Source organism: Phoenix dactylifera, chromosome 13, assembly GCF_051530095.1.
Source record: "Phoenix dactylifera cultivar Ajwa chromosome 13, Ajwa_hap1_PhDact_Kaust_v1.1, whole genome shotgun sequence".
Lineage (NCBI taxonomy): Eukaryota > Viridiplantae > Streptophyta > Magnoliopsida > Arecales > Arecaceae > Phoenix > Phoenix dactylifera.
In genome coordinates, this window is record NC_143202.1 from 23,855,094 (window position 1) to 23,882,429 (window position 27,336).

The 27,336-nt window shown below is 37.3% G+C and overlaps 2 protein-coding genes across 11 annotated transcripts; both read right to left on the bottom strand.

Moving 5' to 3' along the window:
* Window positions 1-1,639: 1,639 nt before the first annotated feature.
* Window positions 1,640-11,644, bottom strand: LOC103708582 (uncharacterized). The gene is made up of 7 exons (XM_008793582.6): window positions 11,050-11,644; window positions 8,562-8,661; window positions 7,750-7,815; window positions 5,062-5,176; window positions 3,458-3,540; window positions 3,086-3,147; window positions 1,640-2,036 (listed from the first exon to the last, which is right to left on the bottom strand). Exons 1-7 carry the CDS (start codon window positions 11,295-11,297, stop codon window positions 1,925-1,927), a joined length of 786 nt encoding a protein of 261 aa, XP_008791804.1. The 5' UTR covers window positions 11,298-11,644; the 3' UTR covers window positions 1,640-1,924.
* Window positions 11,645-13,340: 1,696 nt separating this feature from the next.
* On the bottom strand, window positions 13,341-25,108 carry LOC103708583 (rab GTPase-activating protein 22-like). Of its 10 annotated transcripts, XM_088710014.1 has the most exons (14): window positions 24,884-25,024; window positions 24,352-24,512; window positions 21,752-21,850; window positions 21,235-21,338; window positions 19,162-19,658; window positions 18,871-19,044; window positions 18,651-18,773; window positions 18,068-18,156; window positions 17,780-17,980; window positions 16,073-16,468; window positions 15,023-15,106; window positions 14,711-14,805; window positions 14,542-14,610; window positions 13,341-13,778 (listed from the first exon to the last, which is right to left on the bottom strand). In XM_088710014.1, exons 2-12 carry the CDS (start codon window positions 24,472-24,474, stop codon window positions 14,764-14,766), a joined length of 1,932 nt encoding a protein of 643 aa, XP_088566140.1. In that variant the 5' UTR covers window positions 24,475-24,512; window positions 24,884-25,024; the 3' UTR covers window positions 13,341-13,778; window positions 14,542-14,610; window positions 14,711-14,763. The 10 variants fall into 10 exon arrangements, with proteins under 10 accessions (XP_088566140.1, XP_088566138.1, XP_088566139.1 ...); XM_088710012.1 differs by having other exon boundaries at window positions 14,542-14,805; XM_088710013.1 differs by having other exon boundaries at window positions 13,341-13,791; window positions 14,542-14,805.
* Window positions 25,109-27,336: the final 2,228 nt, after the last annotated feature.

Below are 27,336 nucleotides of genomic sequence, written 5' to 3' on the forward strand. Positions count from 1 at the left end.
ATAGGCCGCCCTAATCCCATTCTCCACAAGGGCGAACCTCCGAGAGGAATCCTTCAGAAAGATCAAAAAATCCTTTGTTGATGTCCGCCGCTGTATCAGGTAGAAAAAAGCCGAAGCGCACTTCCAGATCTGGACAGCCAGCTGACAGCCGAAAATCACATGAAAGATGGACTCCTCTATCTCCCGACAAATCTAACAACCTGGGGGGATGCTAACCCTTTGTCAAGCTAGTACTCCTCCGGTGGGCAAGCACCACCAAGCAATTTTTCAGTGCCCTATCCTTTTGAAAGCATGTGTATGTCCCGTAGCACGGACCCTAAAAGACATTCCGTGAGCTCCTTCTGGCGACCATAAAACCGGATATATCTCTTTTGAGACATGGAGGAGTAGTATCCCACTTTGCCAAGATCATCCGGCCGCTTCCTCTCACAAAAACAAAAGTTTTGGACTTTCTCTTGTACAACCGAGTACTCACAGCAGAGAACTTGATAAAGAGGAATTTGCAAGCTCCACTTCACTGCCCGCTGTGTGGCAGCTATGAAGAAACCACAGATCAGCTCTTTGTTACATGTGAATCCTCAACAGACTTAACGTTGATTTCCTTAGAAACTTGGTGTTATGGTTCCATTTTAAGTTCTCTCCGTTTAGCAGCAATCCCAGTTGTGTCAGCTTGCAACGTATCCGTTGACGCTGGGTGGGGTTGGACAGAGTTAGGCAGCATTTATTAATGCTGTGAACATATTTTAATCAGGATAGATAATGCTCGAAATTCTTGCATGTTCTCACGGCTTAGAAATAAGACAAACTTATGCTGAACATGTCACAAACAACAAATCTCGACTTTCGTATGAGAATTAGAAGTACACAATGCTGGAATTGAAGGGCAAAAGACAAACTTACCTGGGGAATATCTCCTAACTTAGTTGTGTCGGAGGAACAATTTTCTCGCTGATAATTGTATCAGGTGGTCCAGAGAAAAGATTGCAGACATAACATCCGGAACCAATGACTTCACTGCTGATATGTTTGCATTCACCTGCATACTTTTCTATTGTAATTTTTGTGTTTTGCTTGATGCATTGAGTGATGAAAGTTTGCAGTAAATGATGTATTTATGTATGTACTAAAGTTTTTTATATATATAGATATACGGAAGTTATGACACCTTAAACATCTGTTTTCTGTTTAAGTGAATGCTTCTTCAACCATTTTCATTACGGGGGAACAGAGGGTTGTCTGAAATAAGATGTTTTGAAGCATTACAGATTAAGTAGAAAATTCCAATCACTTCAGTTGCTATATGGATACTGATGCCTTCTTTTCTTAAGAGGTTTGTTCTGTTTCTAATATTCTTTTTCTGGATTGCCAGTTGAGAGATCCATTTTGAGAGTTCCACGACACTTATTGTCATCTCTAAGCCCCTCTCAAGTTTTAATTTAGTTAATTTGTTTATGAGCTGGTATGAATTAAAGGGATTTTCAGCATCTATCAGGTTCATAAAAAATGTGTCATGACACACTAAGGATGTCATCCAGAATGGCTTACAGCTACCTAAGGTTGTGATGAAGTTTGATAGCATTATGCACATTCATGCATATTCATTGACGGATAGGGTTACAAAAGATATAAACAGATGGAATTATAAACAGATTAAAGTTATTTCTATCAATCAGTTCAACGAACATTTGTTACAAAAGCATCTAACATATATGCCCCGAACAACACTAAGGTTACATACCTCATACTGCACAGGATTTGTACAAAGAACATATATTATGATCAACTGGGACAGAATAAACATAGGGAAGGGGTAAGCTGATAATTTACTACTAGGAAAAATGAAAAAGGACCAAATCAGGCTGGTGTGCTTATTTGTTCCTGCAACTGATGTGGAACCAGGTAATGATTACCCACATATCGGATATCATGCTTGCATAGGCATGGTTGTCCTCGGAAGGATAGAGTTGGCCAACTCCTCATTTATCTGCACCGGAAGCGGTGGCATCTGCTTCATTATCTCAGGCATATCACTCGAGCTGCACCACAAGTTTTAAAAATTGGTTAATGAAACACACTAAGAGAAACTACATATGGAGAAAAAAGAAGACAAAAGAAATAGCAAAAACATCTGCCAAGTTCCATTTATGTGAAGTGTTTCATAATAGGTAATAAAAGTTAAGACTCCCTTTTGCTGAAGATTTTCCTTGAGCTGATTGTTTATGACACACAGGGTAGGCATCCAACTTCCAGAAATAAAACTAGACTTCCATTTATTTTTCCTTTTGTCAGGTGCAAATAAAAGAACAAAACCTAATAAAAGGATATAGATGGATCAAACAATTGCGCGACATCCAATACATCTCTGGCATCACCGCAAAGTACAGCCTACAAAGACTCCTTGTTCCCCAGCACCCTTTTCTTTTTTGCCAAATCCCCAGCACCCTTTGTAGCAGAAGAGTTGACCACATCACGCATGGCCAACAAAAATATAACATTGCCATGAAAAGTAGCATAAATAATCTCATAAATAAGAGGGTTTAGGAAAAAAAACTATTGATCAAGGAACCTTTTTCTTAAGATATTACAAGAATACTACCTAATACAAAGAACAAGTACAAGCAATGGTAGCTGACAGCAGTATAGATATTATAAATTGCAAATCCTAAAAGGATGATTTAGTTACTGGGCCATTAAATAAATTTTATGCATTTATTTTACAAAAGCATCAGGTGCATGTATGCATCTATGCACATATATATCTTCCAGACAAATTTTAAGAAACGATTTGTCTATGTGTGATAACATGTATAGATAAGGAGTAGATGTGTAACAATAGAATTCTTCTACCATCGAGAATCTCGAACCATAGGAGAAAAATTCAACCACCAGTACATTTTATACTAATAACTACAGAGAACATTAAAAACGCAATCCCATTCAATGAAATTGCCAGCGTTACAGCAACCATATTTCTAGACCTACAAAAAATGCTTTGAATAACACATAATTTCATACATGAATGAAACTGCATTGATCTTTCACATAATTGAAAAATGAGAAAAAGATGAAGCACTTGAGAACATACTCTTTCAAGATTGTAAGAATATTGTCCCGTGTCTGGCAAAACAGACGGATGTTCTCCTGTATCTGCAAGAGAATCAAGATATTAAAACCACCAGCAACTCCAAAACCAAACATATTCTGCATGCCAGCCTTGCGTTGTATGAAAGCACCTAGTTGGAAAATAAACATTTGTTCAGCTAATTGCTGCTAATCGGTCCTTTTTTTTCTTTTTCGATAAAATGTTTGAGCAAGCTCAACCTATTATCATGAAGCAAATGGAAGGAGATGCAAGAAGAGGTAAAAGGGGAAAAAAGGAAAAGAAGAGAAGAGAAAATTCGTAGCATGTTAAAGCAGCAGTACATCCATGATCCATGCTGCGGATCAGCATATATACCTGAAAGCTGTTAAGGTTTGCAGAAATTTGATTGAAGACCTGTGCATTATGTTCAAGGAGCTGTCCTGTTGGACCACCAATTGCTGCAAAGACAAGTTAATTGAAATAATCAGTTACTCGATATAAGAAAATAAATATCAAAAGATCACCTTAAAAAATCTGACTGCAAATTAGCAAAAATTTTCATTAGTTCTTATTTTAAAAAAAACACTTCCTTCACACCTACTATATGCAAACCTCTGCCATTGACCCCCCAGCCCCCACGCCCCCCCCTCCAACACACCACAACACACATGCATACACGCGCGCACAGACACAAAGAGACAGAGAGAGCAGGTCAATGCCTACAGAATTTACCTGCACTCCCACAGAATCAAATAAGGCAGGATAGAGACTAGTACAAAGAGGATGCAGTAGTGTCCTAGAATCTTCATGTTACAAATCGCTTATTCTTACATAGCATCTTTAAATATGCTTCTATAATTATTTTTCATTCTTCTAGAACTGATTATCAAAAAAAAAAAAAAAAGAAAGATGCTTTTACTGGTCTTGTTTAACACCCCACAACTAGCTTGAACCCGAAAGCAGCACATGAAAGAGAATGCAAACAAAAATTTGGCTAATATAAAAAGCATTTGGAGCATAGTCATGTTCAATGTCCTTTGGGTTTTAAAAATTGAAATATATTCTTGCACGCATTACTTTCTTACCCTTCTAATAGCCATTACAATAATCAACAAAAATTGGCAGTATCATGTCCCAAACAAGTGCTAAGGTGCACCAAGAATGAAGAAAAGCAATGCCAACATTGAAAGCCTAGCAACAGTGAGAAAAGAATGATATTTTTACTCATACTCCTCATGATAAACTGCGCAACAGGATCTAAAGGAAAACAAAAATGCAGTTTCTCGTCACTAGAATGTTCTTAGTGACAATCGTTATTAGTGTATTAATAAGGATAACTTGCACTAGGATACCAAGTCTACAAACAATCCAATCCAAAACAGATCCGCAAACAGATTGCAAAATATACCAACCCAGGGACTGAAGTGTTGTATAGAGAGATTTAACTTTGGTATCATGTATCTTACTTTAGACAAGGAAAAATGGCTAAAGCTCCGAACTAAAGTCCTAGCCAGAGCTTCTCAAAGAAGATATGATATTGAGTTGATATTTGAGAATGGTAGCTCATGGTAGCAACAGATAGATATTTCTCTTTGAAGTATAACTACTCAAACAGCAATGTTGCTTCTTTCTAATTCAGACAAACCTTTTTGATATGGGAGACTTTTGTGCACTGGTCCAAGGAAGGAAGCAAGTCAGGAATGGTTTTCCTAAAATGTCCCAATACATTCGTATCCCACAGAGTGTCAATAAGTTAGGAAGCATCATCAACAGTTTAGCCAATGATAGAACCTTGACAAAGTCTGGTAACAAATATGAAAGCATGCAACTAGTCTGACAATAACAACCTGACTAGTGCCACAATAGTGCACAATATAAAGGCTTTTGCAGAATAGTGCCAACAAGAAGCCTACAAGCAGTACAGAAAAGCATGTCATATTTTTAAAAAATATACATATAATTAAAAAAAGAATAAAAACCTTTATATGTAACTTCATCTTCATCCACAGGAAGCATCGGTGGAGCATATGGAGGAACAACAGGGCGAACTGCCAAGTTAGCTGATGGTTTCGCTGAAGGATCTGCAACCCTTTCCTGCAGATTAGATAGCCAAATTTTTGCCAGGCATTGACGAAGTGGTTTAGATAACTTGGTCTCACAAGGACATAAAGAAAAACCAGAGAAAATATGGCATAAACACATTTATACAGACATACCCACATACATATACATATGTACATATGTATGTACATATATATAAAGAGATCAACCAGGCTATGGTTGACCGGATTTGAAGCTGGATTCGATCAGGAGAAATCGGAAGACCGAGGTCCGACAACGATGATCCAAGTCGTTTGAATGCAATGTAGTACCTCTAAACTGCTGATAGACCAAAAATCATGTAATTTGGTGACCCATGACATATCAAGTGGTCAAAAACGTAAAAGTTCAAATAACAGGATGCAATGCTCATTCATGACCACTAGATGCATAGATCAGGGGTCGCAAAAATACATGATTTTTTGGTCAGTAGGCAATTAGAGGTAGTCGATCACATTAAACCATGATTTGAAGTTTCGACCAGAATGGTTTGGTTTCAGCCAAGACCAGTCCGAAACAAATAGAAATTTTGGTTTCAGTCAGTTCCTTCGATCAGTTTTGGCCAATTTCAGTATTTTCGATCATTTCGGCTTGTTTCAGCCAAGTTTCGACAATTCGGCCAGAAACTAACAGAAAATGATAATGTTTTCTCTTTTTTTTGGTTTAATTAGTTTGCATGTTCCATGTATTCTAGTATTTTCTAGATTTTTTTAAATATTATTAAATACCATATTTATTTAAGGCTTTAACAATCTAATTTATGTTATTTTTGGCTAAGTTTTGTACTTACAATGGGCAAGATGCAAATTTAATGTGCATCTTAACCAATTAGAAAGCATTGTGTATTCTTATGTTTTTCTTTTAGAAATAAGATTTTTTCTCTTCTTTCAGATTAAAATGGTAATATTGAAATAGAATAGCAACAGAAAATGGATTTTCATTTAGATGGATCTTTTCTTGTCTTTGGATCTTTAAGATGGAATATAATGAAACACACTCAAATGTTTTTTTGCTTGCTAGAACAAGTTATTAAAATGGAATAAAATTTACACATGCTTAGAGAAAAGTTTACTTAAATGTAAAAAATGAGCAAATATGAAAAATTATAAAAATAGAGAAAAGTAAAGTAAAATTATATGATTAGAGAAAAATGTAGGATAATTACAAATATCAGAGAAAAATATAATATATCTAACGTGCTAAGATTTGAAACAGTTTATAACTTTAGTTTCAACCTGTATCTATCCAAAGTCACAACTTATAACCCTAAACAACTTTAAATACAATCAATAAAGTCAAATAACCTTCTTGATCTTTCTTTGTTTTTTTTTAGATTCCGAAACTTGGAGCAAAACTACCAAAACCGCCAAAACTACCGAAACCAAAACTCTACCTAGATGATCGAAATTGAAACCAAGTCTTAAAACCTTGCATTCAACAGCTCCGATCATCATTGTTGGAACCCTGTTTTCTAATTTCACCTGACCGAATCCAACTTCAAATCCAATCATATACATGCACACACGCCTACATGTACCCATGTGGATGAGTGCATTCATTTAACTTATTATCTCAACAAAAAAAAACTCACTAATCACACATTTATTCATCCCAAAATAATTATCAGCCGCAAAAAAAATGGATATATAAATTAAGACTGCCTTATAAAGAGAATTAGAGGGTAAAGGCAAGTTTGGTTCCTTTCAATGTTATCGATTAATTAATCAACTCAATCATAGTCCAGTATAACTCTCATTCATAGAACAATGTAAAAGAAAATGAACATGAATCATAAATAGTAAGCTGCACGTGCCTTTCATAAGTAATTGACCAGTTTAGATGAGAAACATTTTTTTAATGTTGAATCCAAAGGGGTTAATAACTGATGCACTCACATGATGCATGATAACGTGCCTTAAATGCTACTAAACTTTGGGACCTTCTATATTCCTTTTATGTTAGTCTTCAGCTTCAATATCAAAACAAGAGAAGATACACAGTTTATGGAGAAATGGAGAAAGTGAAATTTATCATAATATAGCTGAGAAAAATGTGAGAAAGGGAGAGAGAATTTAGGAATGTTATAAAGGAAAAATAGAATAGTAGAGGTCTACCCCATACTGATTAAGATCCTAATGGAGAATCAAACTAAATCATTGAGATTTTAAGGTCAACAAGCATCACCATGTCCAGGGAAATAATTTACAACTGAACATACCCTTATTTGTTCATTTCTTCATTCTCGCAGTATAGTAGGTTCACAATGAGAGATCTTTAATCTTAACCAAAGTAAACAACTTATGAAATACCAACTCAAGTTACAAGCAAGTGAAATATCTAATCAAAAGGCATTTTAGGAATATCTAGTGCAAAATAATAGCTTAGCTTCCAAGAGATGGCATAGAAACTATGCTAAACAAAAACAAAATTAAATGTAACCGTCCTAACTGTTTAGGCACCAAGATCATAACCAGTATTTAGAATGCTCAAAAAGCAAATTACCCATTCACTGCCCAATACCATGATGATAAACATGATACAACACATACATATCAGCATACACCCACCTTTTTATCTTTGCTTTTCCTTGACAAATTATGATCCTCTTTCCTCCTTTTTCCACTTTCCTTTTTCTGTAGGAGAAATGAAACTGACTTTGGTTAATAAAGAGAAACCAGTTTTGATGTTAATCATATGTAACTATCTGTCCCGAGTGCATATATCAGACAACAAGTGAGTTCCCATGAGTTATTCCAATTATGATTCAACAAAGCACATATAATGAGAAGTAAAAACATAGGGTAGTAGTATTCTGATAGCAAATCATGGTTTCAAGAAACAGGACATATCCCATAGACATCTGGACAGTTTCAACAGTCAAGATATGATTCATCAAAATTTACAAAAGTTTTACAACCAGGTCTCGACCCAACATCAAACCTCCATCAATAGGAGGCACTCCTAGACAAGGCAAGGTCAGATGCACTACAATTACAAGCTTGAAATCCACAAAAGTTTGGTTGTCAAACACGAGGTTGTTTGTATGAAAATACATGGAGACTGGACAGCAAGGAAACAAAAAGATATGCAGCACAAAGATACGTAAACATGCATGCATTATATGCATAGGCACAAACATGCACACATGCAGGTGCGCACACACAATAACTTGAGGTTAGAGCAATATAACAGCACCTTGTATGTATTTCTAGTAAGTAGTTTCCCTTCATATGAGTTAGAAATTTTTAGTGTTCAGGATTATGCCAAAACAACTGGTGGAATTACATAGGTAAAGGTGAACTAAAACGCGTAAAATATTCAAAATAGGACCAAGATGATTATAATGGTAAGTATGAAGGTCATCAACTATCAAACTTACAGTCATCCATCTGCACCGTAGGGCCACATCTCGGACTGTTTTGTCCTTCAGTTGCATGGCAATTTTTGCATAACGAACTATAGTTGATTCAGATGCATATCTGCAAGTGAAAACATCAGCAAATCAGGAAAATTGCTTTGCTGCAATAAGAAGAGCGCCACATAGCGAGGTCAATATAAAACTGAGATAAAGATATGGGTATTAACAACAAAACATGGATCTAAGACCAAACACCCATTACTAATAAAAATGGAAGAAATAAAGAACAAGTCCCCAAAACATGTCTCACAAGGTTCTTCCCACCAAAAGTTAGCAACAGCAATCAGGTAACATCAATCTCCTGCCGCAGAGACAGCCACAAAGCATTGTTTTTAATACTATAATTGTTGTTAATCAAAGCACCACAACTTCCCAGCTACCGATCTCCATAACCAAAATTCTGCATGTACTACATGACAAAAAAGACAGGTTGTGGTACACTCAAGTTTTAAGATGCAGATATGAGCATGGAAAGTAAGAGGTTCATTATTACAGTAAATATATTTACACGTTGCATGCAAAGCTCCTAATATTGGAATTGGATACTAAAAGTGAAGGGTTTTGACAAAAAATAAATATTAAGATATGTTAAAATAATTTTTATGTGCTAGACTTATTATTAGAACATGATGGGTATAGTCTTGATTTTGCTAATGAGACCAAGAGGTCCTTGTGCTTATAAAATGTCGAGAATGGAAAGAAAATTTATAGAAGTTATAATTTGACATGGTCCTCAATTTCCAAAGTGGAGCACCACAGCCACATATATAGCAAGGGTCGTCAAGATTAATAAATTAATGTCAATGCTACAAACAAAGGGGCTTGACCAATGTATCATGCTTGGTTCTAAATTATATTTAAAGTGAAACATGCTGCCTTAAGGTCCAAAATTTTTGCATTCCAAGGAAATGTGGTGGAATTAAATTATGTACCAGCTCCAACCAAAGCACTAATCGGGCAAGTGCTAGACTGTTTTCTTGTACTGCAAGATGTATATGCGTCTCGTTTCATTTACTTAATGTTGAAACTGCTGTCAAACCTTAAACTATAGGATATCAATGGAAACCTCAAAGAATTCATTATAAAAGCCACGATACTTATTTTTTTTACCTTTTAATTTTTCCATAGTCTTTTTTTTAAAAAAAAATTATTTTTATCAGCAAAACACATCCCTAACAGAATTCAATGTTGATATTTTTCGGCCAAAGGTTGGGTTTCATATACATCTTCTAATATGAAATGTTAAGGCTTGGTATTATGTCAAACAATGTCACCAGAACATATTATTTGTTGATTGCCTTATGATGATTAGCAGACATAACTTCACTTTTCTATTTACATGCATAATTGTTTGATTATCACAAAAACATGAAACACTATAAATCCTCTTCAACATCCATTCTTTCTTTTTATAAATAAATATCAGTAAGAACACAAACTACATCATATTAATAACTCTAAAGTCTAAGCTACAAATATTGTTAGGATAACATTTTATAAGAAAGAAAATAAAACGAATGACCCCAAAAAGGTATACAGATTCAAAAAATAACCCCCAAAAGTTGTGATTTATACTTTAAAAACTCATTATGCTCACGGAAGAACATCAATATAGTGTAGAAATTTTAATCATTGAAGTGGCAATGTGGAGAGCATGGTCCAACAACTCTCCTTGTCGGTAGCAATCATAACAATCAGTAGCTAGCTAAGATCATATAGGAGGACACTAGCTGGTAAGTTAGCATTCCTTTGCATCACTGCCACAAACTGTTCTATTACGCTTTGCACTAATCATATAGTGGATTGTTCAACTAATAGCACTAAGCACCAGCTAATAATCTGAGCATTATAACACAGTTTCACAAGAGTCCCTTATAAAAATTTCCTCCTTTACCTGCAGAGCACCCTGCCGGAATAACCCAAAAAATTGAGTCATGAATGGTCACTTAGTAAACAAATAACACTAGTTCGTTTTTTTTTTGGTAACAAAAAAACTGGTTCACTGAACACCGCAAAACAAAGCAAAATAGTCAAACATACTCACTAAACGCACCAGACAAGTAGCAAAAGACACCGATTCACTGTCATAATCCAGAGAAACCACAAGTAGCAATCTGCTATTTGGTCTCTTTGAGAAGCATCTCCTGCGAGCAATTTTGACTATCCTCCTAAACCCTAATTTCTTCTCATCTGCACCTCATATCTCCGTAATCAAAACTGAGATATCAACCATGCCACCAAAATCTAACTCAAGTTCCAATTTTTTTCACATCTAAACAATTTACAGTCACCCAAAGGATTCAAACCATAAAATTAGATCAGCAATCCACACCAAGATCCACATGATGGAAAGTAAAACTGAAACCCCAAATTTTAACCAAAATAAAAAAAAAACAATCATCATAAAAATAGAAAGACCCAACAATGAATCGAAATTAAGACCACTAACTTGCTTAGCCCTTCTTCCAAGATGGCCTGCTCCTCCGCCGACCACTCCATCGACAAGCCCGGGTTATGCTTCAACGCCTGCGCCGTGCCCAAATTTTCCCCCGCTGCCGCCGTGCTGCCGTTGCTAGGGTTCGCGACAGCTCCTCCTCCTCCTCCTCCTCCTCCTCCTCCACCGCCGCCGCCTTGCATGGAAGAGGGGCCCCCATGGGACCCATCCTGATTGCCCGACAGGTTCGCGCTCGCACCCATCTCCAAGTCCAAGAGAGAAACCCCACGCACCTCTCGGATTCCCAGAATCCTCCGCTAATTCCCCGTCTATTCGAACCTCCTTCCCGCCATAAAAGTACAGACGAATAGGCGAAGAAGAATGCAAGGAAAGTGGGGAGGAATAAAGGATTCGGCCAATAAGGCACTGGCCTTTTCAAAAAAAAAGAAAAATCCAATTTTTCCAAAGATGAAAAGAAAGGAGAAGAAAAGAGGGCAGAAGGAAACAGAGGGGTATCGAAAGTGAGAGAGAGATGATTCTCTGTTCCTCTCTTTGCGTGCCTTGCCCTCCGCTATGGGTCCCGTCACAAAGGGGTTGGAAATCGAGAGCCGGGGGGGGGGGGGGGGGGGGGGGGGGACCCTTTTTTTTATCTCTCTCTATCTATGTTTTAGATATATTATAATACTTAGATGAGTCCATTTGAGCAATAAATGCGTGGATAAGGGGAGAGTTACATCATTTCATGTGACACGGAAGTTACTAAATTGTCCCTCGTTGCTTGCAATTCGTTTCTATCTGCAAGCGGTTCCATAAGATATTTTTTTTATTCTTTCTCTATATTATTTACGAAATATATTTTTTTTGGGTTATAGCTAATATTTTTTTCTTCATTCCATCTCAGTTACAAAACCGAACACAAACCAGAAAATACAATATATGCCCCTATAACCCCTTCGTAATCTCAAATATTCAAATTTTATTATATTGATCGTAGATAACAAAACTTATTTTATTGGCGTCAATAACCCATAAACTTGTTGTAACAAACTAGGTTTTTTTTTTTCTTTTTTATGGATAATGCTTGTCTTTCAAAAGATTTTTTGGAACAGGTTATATATTTGATTTTTACAGCTTATCAAGAATAAAGTTGGTATTTTTGATCCCAGGTTATCCACCTAAGTTATCCGGGGCGATAATTCCACCCAAGTTATCCGGATTCGAAACGCGCGGGCGTCGATTAAATTAGGAGACCGAATGTCCTACGCCCGGCTGGCTTATTGGCGGTTATGCTTTCCTTCCACTTGTACCAAGATGGCGCTGGAGTGACGTATCCACACGTAAGGTGGTGAACCCAGTGGGGTGAGCCCACGGGTTGGAAAAGGCACGCGAAACCTACGACCTGTATCGAACATTCCCTAGTGGAAGAAGGACCCAGTAATAGGCCTGCTACGCGGGTCGGCCGGTCCCTCCCCCTCCCCTCCTATATTTGACCCCAAAAAAAAAAAAAAAAAACGGTGCTCGTGCAGCCCTTTACTTTGGACAAGTAGCTAATATATTGGCCATGGTGTGTTCATTGTGTTGACGCGTGGTATGAAACGTGGCATTGGTTTAGTAGCATGGATATCATCATGGTTTCGTAATGGAAATGCTTGATTAGATTAAAAAAAAACAGCATAGATTCAACAGTATAGGAAAGCTAAACAGCAGAGAAATCAAACGAATTAAGCACACAAAGTGGGTATCACAGGCCCCTGTCCCTAGTGGAAGAAAAATTTACAGACTGAAGTAGAAGCCAGAAGCCAGTCTGATGTCCCCCAACGTCAGAGAGAGGGAGACTTGGCTCAAATTGTACCTCCCGGCCAAAAGAGGTCACTGTTCTTTGTCTATTATTGATGACCACCGGTGCCTCCTAATCCACCAACCTGAACCAGGCAAAACATGGCAAGTAGAACAATAAAGTTGAAAGAAAAAAGCATAGACCAAAAAGAGATTGGGTTTAAGTGGGAAGTATCACACGAGCAGGCTTTTCTCTATTTCTATTTGTTGAACTTCTCTACGGCATAGCATGCCTCCTGTGCTGTGACAAGAGAGCAGGAAGCCAAGCATGATAGCTTGCCCCCTAAACTCTTTCTAAGAACAATGTCAGATTGCAATTCATAGGAGTAAATTAACTCAAGGTATGGGGAAGACATTGTTCATCCATGTATGTTTTCATCTCACCGCTTGATTCACGCTATCATGACAGGCGGAGTGCCTCAGATAAATCAGCAATTTGGTGGATTGCAGAATATGAAATTGCATCGATATTGACTTCCTTAACTATTTTGCTGTGTATACCTTTCCAGGATGTTGTGATCTCTATCTGAATGAGAACTTAAGTCAGACATATTGATGCCCTAAAATGGAATACAAAATTCTCTCCCCTGGATTACCTGAAGTAACATTCCAATCCAAGGCATTTTAAAAAATGGATTCGAGGAAATTTCAGGTATACACATACATTAGTTGATGTCCATTCCTCCTCCCACTAGCCTTCCAACCTTCCTCTGATAATAGCATGTTGAGAGATCAACTGAGGAAAATATGGCTGTCATTTTCCCGCTCAAAAGTAGTCGGAGCAGCATTAGCATGGCAGCAGCAACCAAATGAAGCTCTATGCAAGGATCCAAATTAGCTTAAAAGAATAGATGTTTCCACTTTTCAGTCTTCGAGTGCCTTGAAGTATATGGTTAGATCTGATGATTCTGTACAGATTGGCTGAAAACAGGAAGATGTTGTGAGTATTTTCAGGAAGATATTGCGAGTACATACTTCAGACGACGTTTCAAAGGATGTGCATTCTGATAAACAACATATACTAAGCATTTGCAAAATGTTGAAATTAGTTACCAAACAAATGGAGAGATTGTTAAGCATTGCTAGTTCACTATTTGACAGCGTAGTGGTTGGCATGGTGATAATTAAACTACCAATCACAAGAAGAGTTAAAAACTGAAAAAGTTTTCTTGATAAGGTAAATAGGTACTTGAGAGGTACCACGAGTAGAACTGGGTAATTTATTAAGATTGATGAAAAGCTGATTGGAAACTTAGATGATATAGGATTTCTACTGACATATGACAACAAATGTCTCAGAGCACTTCAGAAAAGTGAATGCAATTAATCAGCTTTCTCTGATATATAAGATTATAAACTTGATTATAGTCATGCCATCAACCCTATAACAATCATAAGTAGAATTAAAGTGAGAGAGAGTCACAATTTCAGTGATATTCCAGTCCATAAAATCCACATCACATTTGAAAGGTTAAAAAAGTCAACCATCGCTGCTGTGATGCTAAAATAACAATAATATTCAATCAGTTTATAGAACTACCAGAAAAGGAACCTAGAACTTAGATATTAGGAAAGAAGTCAACTTGGGGAAATAATTTAATCTGCATGTTCGTCTGACAGTGTGAAGAAGTAATACCTAGAAAAAGAAGAGCACCAATGACATCAACTTACCTTGCAGACGTGTTGTATTAACAAAAGGAATGGATATATAACTGGAGCTCTTAAAAGCGGCAATCCTTCCTGCTCAAGTTCCACAAAATAATAAATATAAAATCGCACTATGAACCCAAAAGGTTGGGTAGCAACTTGGGTTTCCAATTCCAAGAGAAGTATAGCAAACATTAAAGCTTTCCCCAACATAGCATGTGAGAAGTGCAAGTATTCATTGTCTTCTTATTGTTGCTGCGAGCTTCCTATGCTTGTTTGCTTCATTAACTGTATCAAGCACAAGTTAGAATTTGAAACCAGGATTTTCTAGATAAAGTTAAACAAAAAATGTTTTCCAAATAAATAAACAAACTGGATGTCCATATCAAATGAATAAAATGTCAGACTGTGAGGGTCAAAAAGTAATAGTAGATCATCACAAGCACAAATAATGATCAAATTGAAGAAACATAGTGATCATTTACAGGTTAAAAAAAAATCTTACCCTGTAACAGTATTTCTTCCTTAGTTTGATAGCCATGCGAATGCATCTTTTCACATTGATTTTCAGCATATTATCATTGAACATCTATACAAGAGTAGACAAAAGGACGGCAACATGTTATTATTCAAGCTAATTATGACAAACTAAAAATGTTCAATGAAAGCCTACTCAGATGTCAATGCAAAACTGTCAGCCTTAAATATATAAAAGAAGCTTATGGACATAAATATAAGATTAATAAACTATCTGGTCCAGGAACAACTCAATAATATTAAAATTGCTACTAATAGTTAGCTAGGTCAAACTACAATAAGATTAACCATAATTAACTAGAATGTGGCACATGTAATGCATGTGACTGAATTATGACAGTTTTGATGGATGACTGAGCCCATCAATCAAAAAAAAAAAGATTTCTTTTATTAATGATGTGCATTGAATATGCATCCTCACCACTTATTATGCACTTCCTGTGTTTCTCTCTTTAGATATGGCCAGTCTCATTATGGAAAGGCACAAGTGGGTCGATTTATAATTCTCCAATACAAAAATAATGGCCATGGTCAAATGTCTATAGAGTCAGCTTGAGATTATAATGTAGTAGCAATGAACAGCTTATACAAAACCCAATAGAGTTTAGAAGCTAGGCAATCAAGAAAATCCCCCAAAACAAACGAATGATGACATGTCCATTGTTGCCAAACACTCTGAAACTCACCAAGACAGATGTGGGACAATATACTTTTTTGGGTCTGTTTGGATATTCCTATAGGATTGGGCAGAAAATCCTGTAGGAATCAGGCTTGTTGACCCATCCATCTTGCATTTTCTAAGAGCTTATCCAAACCTAGCCTAGATCATAGCCTTTGGGCTGCAGGAAGGAAAAAAAGACCTCCCCACAGGATTTGAGCTGGGTGGTATTTAGTTGATACAGGGTCATGCTTGACAGACAGCCCAATCTTGTAGGAATACTCAAACAAGCCCTTAATCTATTCCTATTTATACAGAGATTCTGGAACTAAAGAAAAAAATGGGGAAAAAAAAACTTGCCCTGATTATATCATCAACTGAGTGGGTTTCTCTCATAATCTTTTGGCGGTTGGTGATGAGGATTGCTGCTACGCAGAAAACAGGCAATTCATCATCCCCCTTTCTTGTTGATGCAGTTGTACCATGAACCTGCAGCTGATCATGTCTTGACCAGAAATTAGCCTTTGCCAGGCCGCAAAGGGGATAACTTGAAATAGACCTCTCCCCATACGGTGCACAGGTTTTACCATTTGTATACTGAGGCTGCATGCTTTTAAGTTTTCTTCGACCATTATCAGTTTGTTCCACTTTCATTTCCACACTGGAATTGTTTCGAAGCTTTAAAACCAACAGATCGAGGCAATTTTCCTCCAATTGCTGAGTAACAGCTTCATCAAAGTCAGCAGCCCACATCATCTGAATAAATAAATCAGCTGTTAGTTTTTATGCAACAGCTGAAGAATAGAAAAAGAAACAAAAGTTAGCAATGAGAGTCCTAATCATATTTCTCATAAGTGTGTTAATAGAGAGAACAGAAAAATGTACATTTCAAATCTTTGTGAAATACTCAATTCCTAAACCAGCTTCAATATCTTCAAATTTTAGGCATAGCCTTGAACCATATATTGGCTTTTTTATCAGATAGAGGTGAACATTTTTTTTAGAAGCTAAAGGGAGCCAGCAACACTCTCTCATGCCTGAGTTTGCAGCTTCCACCAAGTTATTTTTTAAGGTCAAAACAAACCCCTTCTGCCTAGTTTAAGCTATTCCATTATCTTGCCATTGATGTGCTTTATATCATGAGCACTCATGATTGCACACACAATGCTCCTGCAGCAATCCATCAGTTAAATGACAGACTTTTCCAACATTGTTATCTGAGAACGCATTCAAATTTGAGATGGACCTATGTCCTTATTTTTCAGGTTTTGCAAATGCCTGCTTTTCCCAAAGGTTCTTGTTGCCATAAGTAAAAGTACACTTCCAATTGTACCCTATCTTATTTTCATACATAGTTCTTCTTAGTTACATTTTCTTGTAGAAATCTACAGGTTCATTCTAAAGCTGGATCATACTTCAGATCCAACCTGAAGACTAATGACTGTTCATTTGCTAAACAGTAACTAAATCTGGGCTTCGCTCCTGCACCAAATGAAATCACATCAACAAACTGCCCTTTCTTTTACATAACTATAACATATTTGGTCCTCTCTGGCTATTAATGTTCTTTAAGCTGTACTTAACCGACCTCACTGATGATAAGAGCATATCAAAAGGCTCACTTTATTCTAGACTGGGGGAACTCTTAAACTTCACCCAAGGCACTCATTTATAATGAGTCCTTCCAAGATATAACACACCTCAAGATTTCTGTTTGTGATACTAAGATCATATTGCATGCATATGCCATCTCCATTGTCAATTTCTTCTCAGGCAACAGTATAAGCACAACCTAGAGTCCTCATGAGAACTCATAATCTATTCTTGTGGCTAAAATTCATAGCAGGTTAAATGTCATACTGCCATCTAAATGATGCAAAACAAGGCATGCAACAGCAGATGAATTTTATAATACTCTTACAATGAAACTACAATGTGGGTTCCATATGCTGGAGTACAGCCTGTTTGCTCAATTACCTTGACCATAAAATGTAAGAGCCAAAACAACTACTATAGCACCACTGACTAATGCACTTCCTAAAACGACAACATATTTAGGGCACAAACCTCCCACATGCGGAGAGCCTCATCAAAGGACAGTTCCCGACGAAAAAGAACCAGCAACATTCGAAAAGCAAAATGAAGACTTTCAGCGCCAATGAGTGATAAATGTTCAAAGATTTCAGTATCTGTTAATTCCAAGATCTTCCACAATGCTTGCAACTGCTTCATCACACCAGTTGGCCCTTCCATCTGGAAATTTTCACGCTAAAAGATACCAAAATGGATATGTTAAAGAATGGACATAATTTAACAACAAAAGAGAAGACAAATCCAACATAAATATGATATTACCATTCTTCGGAGAAGCATCTCAAAGCACCAAAATGCATCTGCATTATCCTCATATAGCACAAGAAAGGGAGAAAGCAGATCACTCATACCTGCAATCAGAGACCTCAAATTACAATAAATAGGACTTCAAATTCATTAAAATCGAAATGGCTTTGATGTTCCAGGGCATACATAACCAATTTGGTTGTTCCCTGCAATCAAATTATATGGCCAGACTATTGAATTAATGATCCACACCACTCATCGCGATCTAAATTTTCTATTGCAAAGGCAAAATGCCAGATGTGTGGGAGGAGGATTTGTTTGGATCTGTGACTGCGAATGATCTGAACCACTTGATCTTTGGTCCTAAGTCGACAAAGGAATATATAACTTGATGCATGGTCCGGATTGTCAATTGGAATAACCAGATGTGTATTTCCACATGGAACGCAACTAAGTTAGTTGAGCCCTGGGACCAAGCCATCCTATTATTAAAATTTAAGACTATATCGAGCCTATCGAGCTTGAGAAAACAACCATTAACCTCCAGTTAAGAAAGAAACAAAATGCTTGATGTGAAAAGAAAGATTAAGGGGAAAACCTTGGCAGTATCCAGTGGCAGGATCAACCCATGCATAAACAGCAAGGATATCTGACATTCTAGCCATATTTTTTGAGTCTCCATAAAATTGAAGATGATTATCAGTTCTTACCACATCAACAACTGCACAACCATGCATCTTGAGCTTGAGCTTTCAGAATAATGAAAAATGAAAATTTTGATTGTTAGGAAATCTGATAGCAAAAAGATAATAGATTACCAATTCGATGAAGTGTCCAAAGCCACTCAGAAACTCGGTCATCATTGGCAACTAATCCAGTGGAAGTGGTCTGATCCACTGTAGCTTCTTTTGGGGCATCTGGAATCATTAATCTGTTTACAAACTCCATTTTACAGTCCATTTCTTTTGACCCTTCAACATGATTTAAAGCACCTGATGTAAAAATATCAATTGCACTATTGCTTGAATGTAATGGAACAGTCGAAGGAGAACTTGATTCCATAATTAGATCCACGTTGCTATTGATTTGGAAGCTATGCATGTGCTCACCCTCAAATCTCAGTGCATGCTCATGCTTCTGACCTTCATTCTCATCCCCATTACCTTTCTGGAATAAGTTTGTTACAGGCAGAGGAGGAAAATCAAAAAAGCTGTCGGTGTCATACTGAGGCTCATGGAAATCACTGTCAAAATTTCTTGGGTAACAATTATATGCCTCAGAGGAGGGCAACACATACGTAGACTCATTGGCTGCATCATCTGTGCTCATCCTGCAACTGACTAGCTCAGCGGATTTACTAGAGCTCTTCCTTTTGTGTGTACATGAGGTGTCTGTACAGCCATTATTTAAATCAGAATATGTCTCTAACTTGTTGGTGGTATCAAGAGAAGCTTGCCCATTTTTGGTTACTGCTTCCCCGATGTCATTGTCTCTAGATAGAGTCCTCATGTCCATCACTTTGGACCCAATGACATATGCAAGGGAGCCAGTACCAACACTTGAGTGCATCATTTGGCATTGCCTGATTAAATCCTCATAGCGTTGCCTGCATTGCAAAATTATATGTTAGGTCATAACCTGGAAGTTCCAATGGTAAGATTAGTCCGATCCCTGGGAATGGGAGGCTGATCCAGGGTAAAGTGAAAAAAGGAGCATGCTAAAGATATCCTGCTGATATTTGAAGAAAATGGATAGACTTTGATTCTTCATTTATCACTGGGCATCCTTAAATCATTCCAGGGAAGCATCTGATATATAATTTGCATCTTGCTACAGTATGCATATTTAAAGACAAATAACTTGACTAGTTGAAGTTGCTGATTGATGATGATATCAATTTATTATAACATTAGTGCCATTAATATATCTTTTAGTTTCATAATGGTAACACATAGCAGATAGGAAAGTTGTGCACAAAGCATATTAGATCTTAACATAAGTTCCATGGATCAATAATGACTAAGCTTTCTTGAGAGCTAATTCCACGACAATAATTGATAAAATGCAAACAATATTATCAACAACTATATATGTAAGTTAGCACAACATGGATACGTATATCTATAAGCTATGTCCCTAAGACACATTTCACCAAAACCCATGCCTCCCTCCCCAAGACCAAGGACAAAAAAAAAGTGTGTGCACAATTTTGGTCCAAGACGTATCAGACTCTGAGTCGTATACTGGAACCTATTACCCGCAGTCACAGACAGCCTATGACCCATACAGATACGGATATGAATATGGTGCATCTGAGGCATCTTTCAGTGGCTATCCTACGCAGTCTGAAGCATCTTACGGATCGGATTTTGCTGTCAACTTATTCAGATGGACCCTTTCATAGCTATTTTATCAGCCAGAGGATACCTCTCAGAGTCAGAGCTTCAGTGAGAGATCCGAGAATGCTTATAACCCAGAGCACATTTCTTATGGGATGAGCATACAGGACTACAACGCCGCTTGGTTAGAAGGATAGGCTGATGTGCCTCCTGACTATGCTAATGATCCGAATATCTGCAAGAGGCATCGCCACTCGACGAGATTTTAGATATCGATATGTATGTTGTACTTTAAATATATAATTGATTGTATTATTTTATATTTTTCACCTCACTGCTTAATTTGAAGATATTTTGTATTGCTTTTTGTAGCATGCAACATCTCACTAATCATTTTAGATTTTGTATCATTTTAAAACAACAAGATGCATCATTTAGGTTAAACCAAGATCATAAAAATATCAAATTAGACTTAAAATTATTGAAAAAATTCAAAAAGATTGATTACCAATTAAATCAACTCAAAAAACTCAAAAAAAATGAGGGTGATGGTACGGAACCAGCACGCCCAAGCGTACCGTGTCGGTATGGTACCGAACCAGTACCGTATCGACCCGTCCGCCGATCGGTACGGATCCTGGTACCGATTTGACGGACCTTGGGTTAACAGTTTAGAATTATTCATGCACTTAAAAAGTAAAATTATCCAAAATGTAGTAGGCAATTCAACCAGAGACACATCACAAGGTAGGACAACATTTCAATTATTAACTAAGAAAACAACTGCATGTACAATAGCCAACTAATGAAGTGCTAATATACAACTGAAAACCAAAGCAAAACCTTCGAGCCATCCTCAGTTGCTTCCGGTGTTCTGTGGTGCTGCTTAATGCATAGCAACCAAGAAGAAATTCCCAGACTTCTGCCCGAATAGAAGGATCCACACCCTGCATAAAAAAAAGTGCATATGAATTAGAAATATACAAAATTAATCTTCTTCCATAAGACAAGGGAGAAAAAATTGAAAGCATACTTGCTGAGCAGTCAAAGCATTCATCAAATGAGAGTTTTATACCACTTGATAACACTACATAAAGTTACATTGCCCAATTCTTTCCTAAGGATTTTCACATGCAACATGAAATTGTGAGAAGAGTGTGTTTGAGATCTCAAAAGCAAGAGAGGTTGAAGGATCGTATTAAGATCAGGATAACTAATTAATTATGAACAATCATGAACTATTGGTGGTATATTTATGAAAAATGCTAGAAGACACATCAGATTAAAAAAACTTTAGCGCAAAAGCGTGAAAAGTATTCAATATTTGGAAAGTGCAATAAGAACCTGGCAAGCAACTTACCCCTAATACAATTAATTTAAGTACTTTTCGAAAACCTATAACCTTCCCCTCGCTATCAAAAATGGTTTGCCACTTTTCTGGCTTGAGCATTTTGCTTCCCTGTGTATATAATTCAAAGCAGAAACAAGAAAAGAAAAAGGAGAATTTAGAAGAAAAATATTACATGCTTGCATAGTGGCATAATTTTAATCGTATTGGCATAATTCATATGCAGAACAATAATTTGATATAAAAGGATACATTAAAGGCAATTATTCAACATTAAATATTATCATGATTACAAAATTCTCTCAAATGTCCACAAGAGATAATCATATAACAGCATCAAGTTGCAAGTGACATCAGTAGAGGATGTTATTACATTGCTATAGTTGAAAATAAAAGTATGTGATCACAAAAATAATATGATCTCAGTCATCATTAGATTTCATGTTTCGGCGCACAACTTTTAACTGTATTTCAACCCAGTCATCGCAATATTTCATGTTATGGTAAACACATCTTAATAATAATCACATTTGACTTTTCCACAAAAGCAGAAGTCACAATATGATGAAGGTTAAAGTTGTTGCCTACTTCCTGCCAAAAGTCAAGTTATTCAACCACCATCAACAATAGATAATAAAAATATTGTGACATCAAATGTCCACAAGAGATAATCATATAACAGCATCAAGTTGCAAGTGACATCAGTAGAGGATGTTATTACATTGCTATAGTTGAAAATAAAAATATGTGATCACAAAAATAATATGATCTCAGTCATCATTAGATTTCATGTTTTGGCGCACAACTTTTAACTGTATTTCAACCCAGTCATCGCAATATTTCATGTTATGGTAAACACATCTTAATAATAATCACATTTGACTTTTCCACAAAAGCAGAAGTCACAATATGTCAGAAAAAGATGAAGGTTAAAGTTGTTGCCTACTTCCTGCCAAAAGTCAAGTTATTCAACCACCATCAACAATACATAATAAAAATATTGTGACAATATCTGTAGCAGAAACCATTTGGTAGGGATGGGAATGGACCTAGGCCAACCGCCATACGTCTAAGACCCAAAATTATTTCGCACCGAGTATGAGCAGACCCTTTCTTGGCCAAGCCCAACTCAGATATTAATATTATTACATTGAATTTAAAAAAAAAATCTACTATTAAACTCAAACTCCCAAGCATATTGGTAAGGGTCCACTCAGGGTGTTATCCATCTCCACACCACATGCATCGCACATGTCGAAGTTTTATATGTAAATTGCCACCCAACAGCTTGTAGGATCAGCAGCCAACAGTGCTACAAAGTGGAAGTAAGCTAAAGCCTCACTTCTCCCCTCCCGCCCTTGTTCTCTCTTCCATTGTCTTCGAAACAAAAAAAAAAAACAAACCAAGAGAGAGAGAGATTGGCCAATAAGATGAGTGGTTCGGCTTTGCTTGTTGGAGCAAACCCTACTATGACAAAGCTAAATCATGCTCTCACTGCCTCCCCACACACATGCACATGCACACATCCCTTATCCCCACCGCCCTCCATATCTATCTTTTTCTCTCAACTTCTAGCTACCCATCACTTCCATTGGTTTGCTGGTTGCTACACCTAAGGCCCACTTAGCAATCCCACTAGCCCACCAATTAACTCCAGCCCTCATTTCTGTTGTAACAAGCCTTAGCCCTTAACCCATCCCCACCTTCATACTGTCCATTCCCATTATAGCCCAAAATAGAGGCTCTGCTCACCTCCTTGTCACACCCACTCTGTAACTTCTCCATTCCCTGAAGACCCAACCCACCACAATAGCTCCAATGGTGTCTTGCTAAGAGAAAAGGCCAAAAAAAACTATGAGAGAGCCTTCTTTTCTCCAATGGTGTCTTGCTAAGAGAGGAAGAAGAAGGAGTTCTTTTCAAGAGGCAATGGTTGGAGCAAAAGCAAAGAAAAAAGAAATCAAGGTATTTGTCATTGGATTTGTGAATCTCATCCACAACTCCAATATTGGTTCGAGCTATCTCCAACGGTTTCTTGGAAGGAACCAAGGGCATGTCCGAAGATTTCTTGGAAGGCATCAAGAAGATCACTTGCGGAGACCTTTCCATTGTCTCTTGTTATCCACCTTTCTCTTTGGTGATGTGGTATTGTGCAAACCAAGAGTGCTGGCTCTTGATGTAGTGATCCTCTAGTTTTGTCTGGAAAAAACAAACAAATTGTAATTCCCAAATTGTTGATTGTGGAAGATTGGGAAGAGGGCTTAGTGGCCCCATGTTTTTTTTTCCTTTCACATTGAAGGGGTTTTCCACATAAAAAATCTTGTGCCTCTTATGTTTGTTGAATTGTCTCCTTGATTTCATTTGGATTATCCTATTGTTCACACATAGAGGAGAAAAGATATCGCTTCTGCTCCCCTACCACCCCACCCCCCTCTTTAACAGCACATAAGAAGTCGTATCAGATAATGTCCTTGAATGCTTCCCAATCATCAAGAAGAGCAGCAGCTCCAAAGTTCCGAATCTCTTAAATGAATCAAGACAGGTTCCACTTATAAAACAATGCAGTGCAGATAGCTAAAGACTATAATCTATGGAATGCTTTAGTTTGAACCGACCTTGGAAGGCGAGTGATGAAGACATGGGTCTCCAATCTCTCTGACCATAGAGCTGACCCGTTGCAGATTCACCACACCAGACGTCCCACACATCCATCGCGACTCCTCCCCGTCAAAAGACATCGCAACTCTTCTCCTCCTTCACCGTCCCTTCTCACTCCCTGAAACCCAACAAGTCAAAATCTTTTCTCAGACTCCTCCCAAGATCAAACAAATAGCGAAACTCCCAATCACCCCAATTCTCAGTCCATTCCGCAAATCAACCAAAACACATTCCTCTCAACCCAAAAAAAAAAAAAAAACTAACTCGTAACCGATCAATTAAATAACCAGACGCGAAGATCATCCAAGAATCTCATTAATTCGAGAAGAAAACGAATCGAACGAGAAATCCAGGAAACAAAAAAGGCGAAAACGACGAGACGAGAAATCAAATCCCGGCAAATCGAAACAGATTTCGTTCGAAAGAGCCCGAGAAGACACGACCGGCAATGAATCGACACCACGAATTGGAGAGCAAGAGAGAGAGGACCTCAGAGCGGAGGAAGATCGGGGAATGGGGGGCATGGAGGGGCGATTGGAGAACTCCGGCGGCATGGAAGGGATGCGGTGGTTTTTGCCTTCGGCTGTGCGTTGTTGTAAGTGATTTTAATTGGGGGCCGGGGAGAAGGCAAAATAGTAAATAAATAAACCCCAACGGCAACAACAGCAACAGATGACAGGCTTCTCGTCGAGTGTTAAGCTTTCTTCTTTCCCCCGCAACTTTTTCTCTCTTTTCTTTTATTTCTTGGTCTTTTTTTTTGTTTTAGAGTGAACGCGGACCGATGCGTAGTACGCTCTGCCGGGGCCCACTCCGCCACGTTTGGCGTGGACCGTTGAATCCATGGACCCCACTTGCTCGCCCTAGGTGGACCCCATGGGAACAACGTTTTTACTAAAAATTATTAAAATATTTTTTTTTGGAATCATTCTCCCAGTTTTGCTCAATGCTGTATTCCATCCTCACCGGACTCCTCTTTTGTTACGGAACTCTTCTTTTATAATTGAAATTTTAAAGCTAAACTGCCTTTTGTGGATGTATTTTTAAGTCCCAATACCCTCAAGGAAAAAAAAAAGGATTTGCTCTCACATTACCATATATATTGTATGGGTTACAGTGAAATCTAAATCTACAAACATGCTTTAGATACTTAGTCTGCACATCATGCACTTTGGAGTATATTCTTAAACATGTAAATATAGTGATGTTGTTTCTTAAACTACTGCTGGTATATATGGTCTTCTTGTAAAGTTTATTGCTCCATATTCAGCATGAGTGATTGAATCAATGTGCCATTATTTATTGGTAAGATATCGTCATCAATTTTTTTATTGATTTTCCACAACAAGTAGTAGCTATTCATCTTCGAGATGGTTGATATGATGGCTATTCGAGAATGTATAACTCATTAGAGAAGTACAACCTAGTAGAAAAGAGGTCTTAGTTGGGATTATAGGAAGCCTATCAATGGGTGAAGGTGTACATGCATGCGTACGTGTGCTCGAGCGCAGAGAGAGAGAGAAAGAGAACGTGCGGATATGAAGCATATTCCTGCTTAAACTGGTCAAACCTACCATTTTAGCTTCAGTTGAAAGCAATGCATGAGCGTACTAACATGGCATACATCCATTGGAAATCAAAAGTTGTAGAATTAGTTCGAAGAAACAAACTCTAGCCTTCGTGCATGGCATGCGCTCTAGATGAGCGACAGTCGTTTATCTCCTAAATGGATAATGTGGCGGCTATCTAGAGAATTGAAACGCTTAGAAAGAGTAGCCCTCATCAAGTAATAGCGATATTTCTTTGGACGGTAGGCAAGACTAAAACTTGACGAGAAGCAATTATAGAATCTGATATCAAGCTTATCTATGAATTATGCTGACTTTAATTGGAGCAGTGTCAATATGACTGGATGTCTTTGCGGTATGGTGCCACATTAAAAATTGGAACTTGACTACTATAAGAAATAATTGCCCCCTCTTCTCTTAAAAAAACAATCAATAGCCCTCAGATTGATGGTGATGATATTTTCTATTATTTCAAAAGATTTTTCTTCTGTACTTTTTTTATTTATGATTTTTTATTGTGATTATAAAATCTCAGCCATTGTTTTATGAGGAGGCAAAATTGCCATTTGAATGGTTCACTGGTTCAACCAGTTATAAGATTTAAGAAATCAGTGGGTGAAAGGTACTTGAGATCTATTTTGTCTCTTTTTCTCTAGACCCTGAGACCACTAACTTCTCTACAGTGTCAAGCAAGCTCTAAGTTTCTTCCTATCTCATCCAAATCCAGAATAACGACTCAGAATGTTTTTTACGGTGCATCTTTTACGCTGCAGAATAAACTCAAAAGGAAATAAAGACGTGTCAGTTTATGCCATTAATTTTGAAAGCCCATGAGATTCCCACTGTCCCTTATAACTGGGCCCATCACCTTTCTAATTTAATCTATACTTGACTAACTTGGCTAAACCTATTAATAATTATGCTGTAATTATGTTTGTTAAGTATGCCTTAAGTTTACAAGTTCTAGAAAGTCGATTTAGAATACCGACTTAGGACGCTACTTATATATTGAGCTAACTTTATTATTGCAGCAATATCAGTTCAAATTGATTTATTCTATTATATGTATTTTTTGTAATCCTAAAGAAAGAGAGCAATGGAGTGTTCTAAAGATTAGGTATATGGCTAGAGTTTGTGAGGTTATCAAATATTCTATAATCTCTTTTTTTTATAGTGAAGCTTTGCATTGTCTCTCTTTGTGGACATAGGGTCAATAGACCGAATAACATAAATATTGTATTCTCTTGTGTACTCTTGTTCTTTTCTCTTTTTTCTTTTTATTTTATTATTCTCCCTACCTGTCGCAACAAGTGGTATCTCAGCTTTGGTCTTTTCGATTCAAGTTTCACAATGACAATGGTAAAATTCAAAATCGAG